At 39.7% G+C, this 14,997-nt stretch overlaps 1 protein-coding gene across 3 annotated transcripts; it reads right to left on the reverse strand.

The window, feature by feature from the left end:
* Nucleotides 1–1,191: 1,191 nt before the first annotated feature.
* tamalin (trafficking regulator and scaffold protein tamalin) lies at nt 1,192–14,613 on the reverse strand. 3 transcript variants are annotated; one of them, XM_007553612.2, is made up of 9 exons: nt 14,485–14,613; nt 14,183–14,382; nt 11,318–11,370; nt 10,345–10,399; nt 8,016–8,118; nt 6,002–6,095; nt 3,139–3,205; nt 2,682–2,748; nt 1,192–1,926 (listed from the first exon to the last, which is right to left on the reverse strand). In XM_007553612.2, the coding sequence occupies exons 2-9, from the start codon at nt 14,378–14,380 to the stop codon at nt 1,433–1,435; spliced, it is 1,131 nt and encodes a 376-aa protein (XP_007553674.1). In that variant the 5' UTR covers nt 14,381–14,382; nt 14,485–14,613; the 3' UTR covers nt 1,192–1,432. The 3 variants fall into 3 exon arrangements, with proteins under 3 accessions (XP_007553674.1, XP_007553673.1, XP_016527676.1); XM_007553611.2 differs by having other exon boundaries at nt 14,183–14,611; XM_016672190.1 differs by lacking the exons at nt 14,183–14,382; nt 14,485–14,613 and adding an exon at nt 12,009–12,125.
* Nucleotides 14,614–14,997: the final 384 nt, after the last annotated feature.

The raw sequence follows: 14,997 nt of genomic DNA on the forward strand, positions 1-14,997 counted from the left end.
ATTTGTTCTTCACCAAAAATACCGAGTTAAGATTTTGCATTTTTGCAGTGTAGCACATGGCTGCATACCATCGCTCACCATCATCGTCATCCACTGATGCGTCTGTGAATGAGCGGCCGAGGACAAAAGGGATCAGGGCCGCGAAGCCAACGCTGAGAGTGACCACCGTGACCTCACGGGTCAGCCGGGAGCCAGGGAGTGAAAAGACTCCCTGCAACCCCCCAACCCAGCAAACACGCATGCATGCACGCAACCACAGAGCCAGCAAGCTCCTGGACAACTGAGTCCGCCGTGGGAATCGGCATTTGCCCCATAGGAGCTGAAAGAAAGCGGCTGTGTTGGGAATTTTGGGTCATGCTTTTCTCCGCACATTCCTTACTGGTTTCCCCAACAATAAACCGTGTCAGAGGCGATACAACAGCCTGCTTTCTGGATACCTTACACCATTACATGCCTTAAAGCTTCATGGCCACACATTGGTCTCCAAATGTACGAGGGGCGTCCTTGTGAAGTGGTGGAAAAGTTGTGAAGGCTCACTATATGAAAGAATCACATGGAAGAGGATGCACATTCAGCTGGAGGTCATCCGGCTGCTGCTGCAAGCATGAGACGCTTCTTAAGAAGTAAAGGAGCATGCAATCTGGAAATCTCACATATTTTATTTTTAGGCAACAAAACAGGCTTCTAGAGCGCTGGACAATTTAAAGTTGTCACAGGTTTGCCAACACTGCAAAAGCATAACATGCAAAGTAATTTTGGTTTTAATTTCTAGTGTAAATATCTTAGACAAAACTAACTTACAAGAACCTTTCAGGAAGAAATAGAAGCTTGTTTTATGTCAGTAATTCCTTAATATTTGTGGAAAAATGACTATTTCCACTGAGATTATTTCACTTTTAACGGGGGGAAAATGTCTTGCTCTTAGTGGAATAATCTGCCAGTGGAACTAGTACTTTTTCCATCAATATAAAGGAATTATTTAAGCTTTTCAAGAAGATCTAGAAGCTTGTTTTAAGTAAATAATTAATATTGATTTTAGAAAGTATTAGTTCCAGAAGATTATTTCACTTATAACAAGACAGTTTTTGCTACATTACAGATTAAATCCAAAATTAAATTATTAATCCAGAAACTAAACCAAAAATACTTGGTAAGGTTTTGAGTTTTTCCAGTACAGAGCAGTAAAAAAAAAAAAAAAAAAAAAGAAACATCATTCATTCTGCATGACAAGAACATGTAAAAATAAATAAATAACTTAGAAGTTGAGACAGACCAAAGCAAAAGTTATGTCCACTGGTCTTTCCAGCAATGCAGCCACTTTGCTTTGGTGTCAGGCTTCAGCAAACAGCCTCTTTGGAGGCTATTTGCTGTTCTCTTTGGCACTTTAGTTTGAAAGTCTTTGTTGTTTTTAGTCTTTATTTCTGTCCTTTGCTCACAGTTTGCTCTCCTCTTCCTCCAGCGGTCGATTCAAACCTGGGATGAACTTGAGGAGACGCCTGCGGAAGCTCTTCTGTTTGGGTTTTCTCTGCAGCGAGCCGAATCCTCCCTGTTTCTCCGCCGAGCCCACGGACGACGAGGATGACGAAGATCCCCTCACGTAGCTGCGCGTGCTGGCGCTGCGGGTCAGGTGAGTCTTGGTCACGGTGAGGAGTTCGCTGGTCGGTCGGATGCGCTGCTGCCTCTGGGAAGGCGGCTGCTCATTGAGTTTGTCGGCGCTGCTCGAGTCCATGTAGCTGTCCGAGTGGTACTGGCAGGTCTGGTAGAGCGGGTCATCCTCGGTGGCCGTGCTGAGGAGGCTGGCGCTGCTGCTGGTGCTGCCGTTGCAGTGGAGGGCTCTCTGCGCCGCGGGGCTGGGAGCTCCGAGGCTGCCGTAGATTCCTGCAGACTCCAGGGACTCGTACAGAGCAGCGTCGCTCATTACGATACCTGCAGGAGACGAGAGCAACGTCAGCACAGCAGGCAACAACATCTGGACTTAAAAAAATGGCATATAAAAGGAATTTATTGGCAAAAAGGTTAAATTATGCAAATTTCTGACTTATTTTACTCCTGCCATTGCTGACGGAAACCGACATAAAAGTCCCATTTAAGCAGCGTGGAAAATCCAGTTAACATTTCCAATTTTATTGGAAATTAAGAGCTTATGCATTGTGCTGCCTGAAAACACTAAATCCAGCAACGTTCCTCAAAGAACAAACAAAGCAAAAAAAACAAAAAAACAAAACAATATCTTGAGGTAATTTTGGTCTAGTTTCTTGTGCAAATATTTTAGTACACTTGAAATAAGACAAAACTAACTTAAAAGTAACTTTTCAGCAAGAAATAGGCACTTGATTTAAGCAAGTAAATCCTTAATATTGATGAAAAACAAGATGTATAAACAAGACTTTTTCCCATGTTATAAGTCTGCCTGTGGAGCAAGTACTTTTTCTAAATATTAGTGAATTATTGACTTTAAACAAGCTCCTATGTCTTTGCTGAAAAGCTACTGGAAAGTTTGTTCTGTTTTATTTCAAGTGTGCTGAGACATTTGTACCAGAAACTGGACCAAAAACGCTTTTATTTTGTCTAATTGTGAGTTTTTGCAGCGTTTCAGATCTAAATATGAAAATATATTAATCTATTTATGAGCAAAATGAAAGCTGGCATCAGGAAGGTAGTGAATTAAAATGATGACTTACCATGGACAAGCCTCTGCTCCTGCACCATCAACGAACGATATTCATCCCACTTCTCATGAAGCGTTTGCTGCAGCGAAAAGCAAAAGATTTGTTCCTTTACAAACAAAGCAAGTAGCGTCTTCACACATTGAAAAAAATAAAATAAAATACCAGCACCTAATAGGTTGATGTTTAAACTGCTGGCTTGGTATCTATAATAGTGGCTGTATTGCATTGGATTAGAGCAGAACAGCTGCTGTAATCTTTAGGGAAAGCTTGTGCACTTGAGCCGCTTCCCTGCGTCTGACCGCTTCATGCAACAGGCGGACGTACTCTGGAGACAGGTGTGGAGCGAGGGGGAAGGGGTCCCAATGTGTAGCATTTAACATAACCTAAATGTGTGTGTGTGGGTGTGAAAGGCTACTGGACACATAATCAGTCTGACTCACAAACAAAAAGCTTAAGGGAAACTACTCACCTTTAAATACTGCAGCCGGGCCTCGAGCTCAGCTTTTCGGATTGAGTCACTGTAAACCGTCTCCAGCCTTAAAGTGAAATACCAAAAGACCACAGGGTTATTAAGCTCAACAGGAAGCACTTATAAAACCTACAAGGGCAGAAAAAAGCTGTTAAAGAAACTCTATGAGAGGCTTTTTTCACAAGTCCAAAACAGGACTGGCGTTTACAAGCAGCGTGGAAGGATAAACATGAACCATTTCCACTTTGACGGCGCAAACGCTCTTTAATCATGAGCAGGGGAACAAAGTAAGAAACTCATTTACACACTAGCACTTTTAATAAGTAAAGCAGAGGGTGTAATTTGATGACGTCCGACTATAAAACCCTTAAAGCTTACAGCCTGGCCGCACTAATTGTTCCTTCGATCTTTAACAAGCCTGAACGAGGGGATAAGAGCGGAGCGTGGATCAAATTAAACACCCAAAAAACAAGACAGAGAGCAACATCTAAGGGACTCAACACACAACAGGAGAAATTATTCAAACAAGCTAGAAAATTGCATCAGAAAATGCTGAGTCATTGGTTGCTATGCTGATTTTTGTCCCTTCTGAAAAAACCCCCCACAGAAATTCAATCTCAAACAAACAGGTGCTGTGCGAAAACGATACATTGTATCAAAATGTTGCTTAACAGCGAGAGGTAGAAGCCTCTGGTGGCCCCATGCCTGAGTTTTTATAAGTCTACAGTGTTGTATAGAAGCGATACGACGACTTAAAGAGACCCTTAAAAAGAGGTTTGAGGGAAAAAAAGCAGCTGAAATATAATGGAAGTGAATGGGAGTTTTAGTGCGACTACACTGCACTTTGGGTGGATTTGACAGAAAACCCCATGTCCTGCAACATTAGGAGACGCACTGCGTGAAAGTAGACAAAAATGCCAACAATTTGATGCATTACGAACTGCATAAGAGATAAAGACTAAACCCATCACAGCATGTTAAATAGATAGTTTTTCAGGTCAAAACCTAGAGTGCTTGACGTCATCACTCTCTTAAAGACACAAGCGAAAAACAGCAAACAACAATTTATGAAGCTTAAACTCCTACTATGTTCAAAACAAACGGTATCAAGACAAACTTTTAGTCAGTCAAAGCTCAACTTTCCATGAGAAGCTTAAACTTTGAACCGTTTTTCTACTGTAAACTGTGACTGAGTTCAGGAGCTCCAAACGGCTGAATTTTGTCCCTAATTTGGCTCAAATTCCCCATTATTTAGCATTTTTCTGCGACTTTTATAATGAGTGTTTGGTATATCGTAACCAAAAGTCACTGCGGGTTTTTAAATACTGTGGGTGGGGAAGCAAGCTGATAAAAGTGATGGAAACAGAAGGATAATGTCTAAAAAGTGTTGCCGCTTTTAAAAAACCAGGTACAAAAACTGCTGCATTGGCATTTTTAATCATTTGGTGTAAAAGAAATAAAACTGTTCATCTCGCTTTAAAATCCTCTTTTGCTGTTTAAAGGAATCAGGAATTTTCTGTGTGAACAAAATACTTTAACTAAAGTCAGTAGTAGTTTAATTTTCACTTTGATTAGTGGTGAATTGGATTTTAAGGTAGATATGGGTTTTATATGAATATATTAATTAAAACTTGTCACAGTTTTGGGAAACGTCCATCATGTCAGATTCAAAGCCAGTAGACTTTATAAACCATATTTATGTTTCCATAAATATGGTTTGTTTTACCTGGAGCTAAAAAACTGAGAGGACCAAAAACAGGAATTTAATTTCAGCTGGAAAAGATGAATGAAAACATTCTTGTTTTACTTTCTCAGCTCTACAACGTGAGCAGTAGGAAATGAAACTTCAGGACCAGAAAAAGTCGACTATTTGTGTTTTGTTTTCCCTCTCCGCTGACTCAGCTCTTAGCTCTTCTGGCAAAGAAACTCGTCGGAGTGAATTGCAGAAACTGTTTGGTGACATAACTGAGGAGCGGCTCAGCAGGTTTCCAACATTGACACAGCTGAGAGACACATCCTGAGGACATGGAGGACGGATATCAGGTAACGCTCGTCTGTCCTCATGTAACTCGGTACGAAACTCAGAACCTAACCGTCTGGACAGGAAGTTACAGAAGACACTCGTCCAATCATCACCAGCAGGGGTTTGGCACACAATATTCTCAACTTCTGTTTGAATTTCTCCACTGGTCTGATGGGATTCAACTGAAAATGTGCTTTACAAACTTTAACTTAAAAGTTTAAGGTGAGGTCTAAGCTTCAGAGCAGCCTTTAACTGTTTACCTGAGTGTAGGGCTGAAACGATTAATCAGATTAATCGATTATTGAAGTAACGGTCAACTAATTATGTAATCAATTAACTGCTAACTGGAAAATGCAGACTCACAAAAGACCATTTGATGATAGTTTAAGCTGAGGTTTAAAGTTTAAAAGCAGCCTTTTAAACTACACCAGAGAGTAGGGCTGAATCGATTAATCAGATTAATCGTGATTAATTATTGAAATAATTGTCAATTAATTTTGTAATTAACTGGAAAATACAGACTCAAAAAACAACATTTTAAGAGTAGGAACCAGAACAAACCTGTACAAAAAATAGACATATTTTGCTGTCAAGATAATAATAATAATAATAATAATAATAAACTTTTCTCTATAAGTATGTTCCACCCAGAACCTTTTACAAATGGTCAAGCGTTTTAGACAATAGAATATTTATTTTCCTCTTTAAAAATGACTTATTTGTTTAGTTGCATCTGCTCAAGTATTTCTACTAATTTATATCACAGAATGAGCAAATTTTTTATTCGATTAATCGCTAGAACAATCGATTTGTAAAAATAATCGTTAGCAGCAGCCGTACCTCAGTGTGTTGCCGCATGACCTGATGAGCTGAACGATGTCCTTGTGCAGAAACCCCTCCACGGCGGTCTCGTTCACACTTGCAATGGTGTCCCCTGCGCACACACACACACACACACACGTGTTAAACAACCGCCATGAGGTCACGATGCTCCCAGTCAATATGGATTTAATTTCCTGAAGATGCAGCCAACCGAGGGATGAAACCTCTGCACATGTGAAGTGCACATGTGCAGGCGTGGCGTTCAAATTGTCACTGCACTCCAAGTTTCCTTACGGTGAAAAGAACCCAAATATTTTACATGTGTGTGGCGTTAAGTAGCTGAAGCCTTTTCATCTTCTTAGAGAGTGGCATGAGGTAATTAGATGTGGTTTGGACTCGACGCGCTTTGTGTCCAGATAGGACAGCGAGCGAGAAGTGAAAGAAGTGGAACTGACACATCCAGTTTGGATTTGGAAGAGATAAACACCTTCTCTCTTTCATCGCTGACCGGCGGAGACGTGGCGCTCGGCGAGTCGTGACTGAGCCGTGACGACTTTCAAAAGCAGAGACAATTTACTGAGGCACACAGAAGCTCTCTGGTGTCGGCTCACATTTATTTATTTCCTGTCCTTTCCTGAACCTCTTCTGCTTCAAACTCAACTATCACTCTGGTGTTTTACTCACTGCTTCAGTCCGTTTTGGGGGAATCTATGTGACAAACCAAAAAAAAGTAAGTTGAAGAAAAATAACACATTTTTCCCCTCTCTTTTTTCTGAAAAGTGTGGCATGCATTTGTCTTCAGTCTCCCCTGAGTCGATACAGTTAATGGCAAATACAACAGGAGGTCCTTTAGTGTTATTATCTATAATCTTTTGCACATTTACAAACTGAATACTTTTGCTGAATGATAAATTGTTGCAAAAGTTATTGCGATAAACGATAATATTGTTTTGAAACCATTTTTAAGTAACATATTGGTAATAATGCCACTTCTTTAAGTTTAATTTCTAAAGAAGCCTATTTGAAATTTTAAAATAATATTTGCCTGGTGTTATAAAAGCTGTGCCATGCTACCTAAAAGAAGAAGCAGTCAATAGTTTTTTTATCATATTTTTTTGCTATCACAATGGCACCATAAAATATTGCGATAAAATTAAAAGTCCACATTGCTCACCTCTACTAAAAACTAAAAGTGACTCAACTCTGTAAGACTTGAACGGTTAGAAAATGTTTTTGTTTGATATATTTTTTGCAAAGATGACTGGGCAGAAATCTCACTCTATAGTTTTAAGAAGTAAAACTGTTATAACAAATTTTTCTGGACGATAAATCATCCCAGATGAACGACAATATTGTTGTTTTGAAACCATTTTCAAGTAATATAATGGTAATGGTATAATAATGCAAGTTCACTCTCTCAAAGATGAAACTTTAATTTCTAGCAAACATTTAACTCTGGAACTGGAAGACATTTCAAATATTCAGGATAAATAAACAAAACAACTAAAAGAACAAATAAAATGAACGATGAAGCGTCTATAAAAACCAAATGCATGTGAATGAAGCCTTTAGTTTTGGTAGAAAGAGAAAAACAAACATGCAAATAGAAATGATCGGGCTCGCTTTAACTGATTAAATTACACAGAGGTGGAATTTATTTAGCAACGCGGGTCACTTCTGGCAGCAGTTTGTGTCTCTTGGGTTTTTTGCGACGAGGTTTAAGGGGTGTTAACGCTTTTTCGAAGGCGCTGCATGTGTCAGCTGAAATAGCTGTTTGTTAGCAGGAAAAATGTCAAATCAAGCAGCCACATTTCAACTTCCCAAAACAACCAAGCAGCAGGTTGGTTTGTGCTGATGTAATGTGCACAATGTCCGCTGATAAAAACACAAAGGAAACTCTGGTCATGCTCTCTTCCCTTTTGTTTGTTTCAAGCATTTTTTCAGGTTATTTCAGGTCTTATCCCCCCCTCACCCCAAAAAAAAAGTAAACCATGGAGATAAAAACAAAAACTTAAAAAAAAGGTTCACTTGCCAACTTTAAGTCCTGCTAGCTGGGCCGGGCTGCCGTCGTGCACCCGGCACACGAACGTGCACATCTCCACGGAGTTTGGTTCTTGGTGGTGAAGGCCGTAAGTCTGGGAAAGAGACGACAGAGAACGTGAAGATAAAACAAGTCTTCCTCTTTTTAGACGGCTTTCAAAACCGACTTACTTCTGATGTTCTGAAATATTGTGGTATTGGTGCAACATCAGAGACAGAAAGCCACTGAACCACATGCAGAGGAAGTCATGACGGACAGTCCCGGAAAGACCGTTTTATCACAGAGGACGCACATGGGTGACGCACGCAAGCAGAGAAGAAGAGCCGCTTCCTCTCGCCTCCCAAAACAAACCGAACGGAGAACTTAAAGACTCATCATGGGCTTGAATAGAAGAGTAATACTTAATGATGCATTTGAACAAGGGCTGCAACTAACAATTATTTTTGTAAATGGATTATTCTGACAAATAATTAAAAAAACATACAAAATTGTACAATATTAAAAGAAGTACATTTAAAGATACAAATCTTAATATAAGAAAAAAAAAACTTGTGAAGTCAATTGTAGTTTATAGGAATCATTCAAGTTGTTGTCTGAAATAAAAACATTTCAACTGCCTTTTTGAAAACCCTAAATTAAAATGACGTTCATGCCCATAACGGCTATAAATAAACATTTCAGCAGCCTTCTAGAGTATTTCTGTAGTTTCACAGTTTTGCTTAATATGACAACATGTTTCCTTATTTTTGCTGTTTTAATTTATTTAAACTATTTGCGTACTTCCATGCCAGCGTTAACGTTTATATTTTGTTGTCTTGGAAACTCTGACTTGTTACTTCCACATGCATTTCAATGAACTTCCTTGTTTCGGTGGCCATAGCGCCTCTGCACAAAGGTCAGACAGGACAAAAATATACTTACCCATACCACACACCTTTTAGACAGTTAACATGCTGCTGCTGAAGAGGCCATTACCGGTTAAAAAAGGACAATAAAACTAGACAAATGTTACAAAAGTTTGCATCTGCCTTGCACAGGTTCTGCTCCAGTTGGAGCATGCATCCAGGTTGCATGAGAGTGCCAGTGGAAATTTGAAATGATTCAGATCTGGCCTGTATTTATAGCTACCGGCTTCCTTCTCAGCAACCAGCAGGGTAAACATGTTAGCATGCAAATATCACTGAAAGGCAAATTTCACATTTGCATGCTGCATTCCCAGCTCCATATCCACAGTACCGACTTGGAGGAAGGAAAAGCACCAGGAAACGCGAGACTCCACATTCATGGCGGTCTCTGCTGGCCATCAAACTGCTCCTCATGGCCTCACTTCCTTCTGGCCGCAGCCGGGCAGGAAGGGCGGGAACGCCTAACGAAAGCGCAAATAGAACACCGTGTCTTTTCCTAGAAGAAGCCCTTCACTCCCTGAGACTTTATGCGAGCAGCAGCACATTATAATATCCATGCTGTGCTCATACTTTTTGATCATTTCTGCAAACTATTCAAAGAATGAGTTTGAAAAACAGAGTGAGGCGTGGCGCTGCAGGGGGGCTGGAGATTTGTGAGTAAAGTTTCTGCTGGCATGGTGGGAGAGAGTAGAGCAGGTTTTACATCCACAACGTGTGAGTAAACCACAGCGCTTAAAATAAAGATGCTGCAGGGGAAAAAAGGCTTCAGTCATGGGATGAACATGAACAAGTTATTCGACTGATGCATGACCTTTTTACTCCCGCTGGCGTAAAGAAACAACTCGATTCAGAGACGCAGGAAATCATTAGGAATGCACTTTTCTCAGATACCGATATCTGAGGTTTAGCATCAGCCGATATTGTTCCAATACAGAAAAATTACACATTTATATGATAACTCTGCATCAGTACAGCACACTTTAATGCATCAATAGCTTCAAAACTGGTAAAATAAGTAAAAACAACACAACTTTAATTTGTTCTGTCAGTGCAATTATGAGAACAGCCAATGTAATACAATAGGCTGGCTAACGTGGTCAAACATGTGAAAATAAACTATAATAAACCTTCTTTCAATGGTGCAGAAAGTGCAATTAGGGAATATAAATATAATGTAAAAGAAATAATAAAGCATGACGTCACTCAGAGCAAAAAGCAGAGAATTAGACCGGATAGATCTGCGCTTATGGATCTGGCACATAGATGTTTTTTTCAATATTGAGATGATAGAGATATTAATATCGGATTGGTGAATCTGTAGAAATTATTTGATTGTTTCTGACGCTTTAAAGCATGAGAATTACCGCATTTACTTTTTAGAAAACTAGGAAATCCTCATTAATCGTGTGATTTACCTGAATCTCAAAACCAAAGGCCTCCTCTTCATTTTTCTCCAAGTTCACCACCTTCCTAAAGAGAGAAAGAAAGAAAGAAAATATGATTTAAAACCAAAAGAGCCGAAAAGATTAGCTCATCTTTTGTACAACCAAATGAAAGTCAGTTATTTGCAAGTTGTTCTCAAATAAGGCAACTTTTATTGACTGAAGGAAGGCACCTCTGTCATAAACCAATTAAGCAGCTGACATGTAAAATGTAAAACTCTGACATCCATAAATAAGATCCAATACAATCTACTGCATTCAGAAATCACTTAATCAATAGATATTGATTAAGTGATTCCATGAGTTATTTGACCTTGATGTTAATTAATGCTACCAACAACCAGTTGAGTAACTTGTGTAGCAGCACTTTAACTGCTTAAAAATAAAAAACAAAAGCATGAAGTGAAAACTGGATAAAATAAGGTCACGTAACCAGTTTCCGATATTTAAAATAAAGAACTAATCAATAATTATCGACTGACTGATACGAAACCCTTATATCATGAGGTGTTTTTCACAAAAATAATCAGACTTCTCTTTTTTATTTACATCAAAACAACACCTTACTTTCTGTTGGTGAATCACATAAAATACCAAAATACTGCAGTGACGTTTGTCTTTGCATTGGGACAAACGGTGGAAAAGTTCAAGAGGCTTTTGGGATATGTGGATTTATTAGTACAGTGTCTGAAAAGCATGAGAGGACAAGTTGCTGGCCGTACAGGACGTCCTGTGTGTCCATGTGGACGTCACAGAGACACAGGACAATGAAATGCCACCAGCAGAAGACATAAAAATTCATGAAGACGCTTTACAAATCTCACGAAAACCTAAATCTACAAAAGCTCTCTGTTTGGACATGGACTCTGCGATGACGCAGTCGTGGCGTCAGAGTGAGAGAAGAAGAAGAAAGCTGTGACTGACGTTGACGAAGAGGAGATTGTACCTTTGTGGTTCTGGGGGCAGCGTTAGGGGTTTCCACTTCTGCGAGCCTCCACCCTGTGAGGAGAAAACGAAAACGAGAGATGAAACATCTCAGACACCTGCTTGAGGTCACTGCCAGATTACTCACAAGGGATTCCCCCCTCCCCAAAAGTGTCCAACATGTGCAGGATGTACGCATAACTGCTTCGACCAGTCTGTCAGGTTTAGCAGTAGCAAGCGCGTGGCAAGTTGTTTGTTTGTGTTTTTAAGCCACTGATCCATTATGCTTGAAAATAATAAGAGTGAAACTAGACATGCATGTCTGGGATGCTTTTGGTTTACTTTCAACTGGAAATTAGACCTAAAGCTAAGTTTAGCCTGAGTTTCACAGCAGATCAGCTGCCCCCGAAGCGCACAAACTGTTGCTTTATTTGTTATTTAGAGCCATTCATACAAACTCCAGGCTATAAACAGAAACGCACAAGGCTCTGTGGTAAACACTGGGCTACAATAAGCGCATTGAGAGATAAACCAAAGTCAGCAGCAGGTCAGGCTCCTGTTCTACCTGACTGTAAAAACGACATGTAACCATCCAGACACTTTGGCTGAAAATCTCCTCAATCATGTTCAAATGTTGCTCCCATGAAAGCCTGCTTTGTGCCAGAGGCTCTCTGCCCAGTAAAATGTTGCTTTCTTTATGTCCCAACACTTACAGAATTGTCCAGCACTTGTCTCAATGAGGGCATTTATTCCCAAGTACCCACACGGAGCAGCCGGGGGCGGACCTGACGGGGTCTCCGTCCCTGAGTGCGCACAATGCGGTGTTGTTGGCCCCGCTGCAGGCTGCGGGTGGGTGGGGTTCCTAATAACTGCGCCGCACTGTACAACACGTTGTGGAGACGGGATTCTCTAAAGGTGTTTTCACACCTGATAGTCCGGGAGACTCGGTCTGATTACGGACCAAAACTGCAACATTTGTTACATTTTCAGCTACTTCGGTTCGATTTCACTCTGCATTGTGACAAAAGATCCAAGCTAACTGAAAAACCTGTTCCCCTCCGCGCCTGTGGCGGCGCTGCACCAAGAACTACTGAAGGAAACGACTTGAAAACCTCCAAAGAAGACACTGAGCGCAACTTCTATCTCTGCAAAGTGTGAGCAAAAATTTAATTTTAGCACTTCGATTTGCCTTGTTGCTGAAAATGTGCTGTGGGGAACTGGTTTTTCAATTAGCCTGGATTGTTTGACACAGTGAAAATGTAGCAAATGTTGCAATTTTGGTTCCCGATCAAACCGAGTCCACTGGAGTATCGGTTGTGAAAACACCCCAAATGTCTGTCTCAGGCCAAAGTTAGTGTCGAACAACTGGAGAAAACCCAGAGCAGAAAAATGCTGAGTGACCAGAATGAGACAGAAAACTGATGTCATTCTTGGACAGAGTAGAAGAAGAAATGTCAGTCACTTGAAAATCAATGACTTAATCTTCCAGCAGAGCCAAAATGAGGAGATCAAACCGTTTTCGGGGAGTCGAGCTCAGCAGGGGGGTTTTTAAAACCACAAGTACAAAAATCATCAAAAGATAAGATCTGAAAGAGATTTTAGATTTCTCAGATTTCGTGCTCATCACTCTAATCTATTTCAAGATCTAGATCAAGTAAAAGAAACTGTGCTACTTCAGATCCTGAACCACATCAGGGCAGCTCGTTCTGATGCATCATGGGTAAACTTGTCCTAAATATCTGATCATTTATGGTAAATTACAGTGTGGCTGAAAAAATTGCCTTCCTGAGTAAAATATTTTGTTACTGATTCGCTTTCCATTAGAGGTGTACAATTTGTGTTATGCTGAAATTACAAAGCACTGCTTGGACACAATATTTTGGTATTTGAATACATTTCAGTGCAGTTTATTAAAATTTTGCATTTAAATTACATGTTTATCCAGCTGAATGTTTATTGTCAACAATAATTTGATGTTTTCTTATTACCGTAAAGACCTGGTCAACAAAATAAGGGCAAACTACTTAAAATTATCAGCAAATGTCATTAAGATCTGGATTCATTTAATTTATTAAATGAAGCAACAAACAATTTGTTGTAAAGTCAATTAATTTGATTATGCTACGTGGATGATATTAATTTCTGGTTTCCATTTCATCCCAGCTTACTCTCATTTATAAACAAAGCATTCTGGCTTTAGTAATGTACTGTATCAGTTTTGTTTGGTGGTTTAATATTTTAATGAGTTATATAAGAAAAGTAGGAAAAATTCTCCATTTTTAAATTTAATTTAACTGTATGTTCTGATAAGTATGTAATGATTGTGATTCAATTGAGTGCCGAAGAAATTTCACAGCGAAAACCCATATTATCTATATATATATTATTGTAAATATGAAAGAGTTTTATACCGTTATCACACTAAACTATAAACTAAAGCAGGTAAACATAAAACTGGTTTTATGAACTGATGCAACGTTGGTATGAAACATCCCAGAACAGAAGAACAGAAAAAGAAAAACTGGGAAAAATGACCAAAAACTCAACTATATGAAAGGACAAAAGTGAAAAATAGTGACTGAATGTGGTTGGAAGCTCCTGACCCCCGTTACGATTCCAGTAAGGACCCCATGTGGGGTTGAACCGCCCCTGTTTTGTCCCAAATGTGTGCTATTGGACCGAACATACTGCTTTTAGTGATGACTGAGGATAATGCTGGCTATATATGAGTATAATTTAAAAAAAAGAAAAAAAAAAGAAAAGTGGAAATAGAAACAAAAACAAAAAAAATCTGATTTTCTTTTTTTACTTCTACAAATAATAAATTAATAACTTTAAAAGGTAAATTTGACGGTGTGAAATTAATAAAATGATTTTTGAGCCTTACCTTCTTGAAGTTTCTGGGCAGCGTGCCCCCAGAATAAGCCAGAGTCTTGTAGTTATAAACCTCGGAGGAGTTCGCCGGGAGGTCCACCGTCCTGCAGCTGTCCGACTTTGACGATGGGAAATAAATGTCGTTATCCTGTGATGCGGATCCTCCGTCCACCCCGCTGGAGTTCACCTTCTTCAGCCTCCGGAACGTCATTGCTGCTGGGAAGTGAATGAAATGGAGCCCAGACTGTCCGGTACAAAGTGACACAAGCCGACGGAGAGAGATGCCGAAAGTTTGATCCTCAACGTGAAGCTCACCAGAACTTCACTGCGGCTCCTGGGAGTGAAGAGCCGCCGCTCAACAGGCGGTGGAGGCGGGGACTCATTAGCTCCCAGCGACGTAACGAGTGCCAAGAGCCCTGGCTGTGATGCTTTCAGGAGCGCCTCGGGCGTTTCCCTTTCACATTTCACACTGAAGGGATTCAGACTAGTAGAGTTGGGTAGCAAGTAGTTACATTTACTCAATTACATTTACTTGAGTGGACAAAAGTTACTTTTCGGAGTATTTTTTATTGCGCTGTACTTTTTGAGGAATTTTATTATGAAGTTTTGCTGCTCTTATTTGAGTCTTTAATGAATGAAAAACAAACATGTTTTAATCAAAAATTCACTACACACAGACACACCTGAAGGATTTGTTAAAGTTTCACGAAAGAAACTGATGTTGATTTTTTTTTTTTTTTTGCCTGATTTTGTTATTTTGTTACTTCCATGAATCATTGTCATTTTGGTTTGTAAAACACTAACATTTCCATTTAACTTTATATTTTG

This window comes from Poecilia formosa, unplaced genomic scaffold (genome assembly GCF_000485575.1).
Source record: "Poecilia formosa unplaced genomic scaffold, Poecilia_formosa-5.1.2 Scaffold57, whole genome shotgun sequence".
NCBI classification, from domain to species: Eukaryota; Metazoa; Chordata; class Actinopteri; order Cyprinodontiformes; family Poeciliidae; genus Poecilia; species Poecilia formosa.

Bases quoted from the DNA above. Each gene is read 5' to 3' on its own strand.
- tamalin (XM_007553612.2), bottom strand. From the start codon at position 14,380: ATGACGTTCCGGAGGCTGAAGAAGGTGAACTCCAGCGGGGTGGACGGA. The intron at 11,371-14,182 runs GTAAGGCTCAAA...TTCTCCTCACAG, and splicing joins TGCCCAGAAACTTCAAGAAG to GGTGGAGGCTCGCAGAAGTG. The intron at 3,206-6,001 runs GTACGGCTGCTG...TTTCACTTTAAG, and splicing joins TCATGCGGCAACACACTGAG to GCTGGAGACGGTTTACAGTG.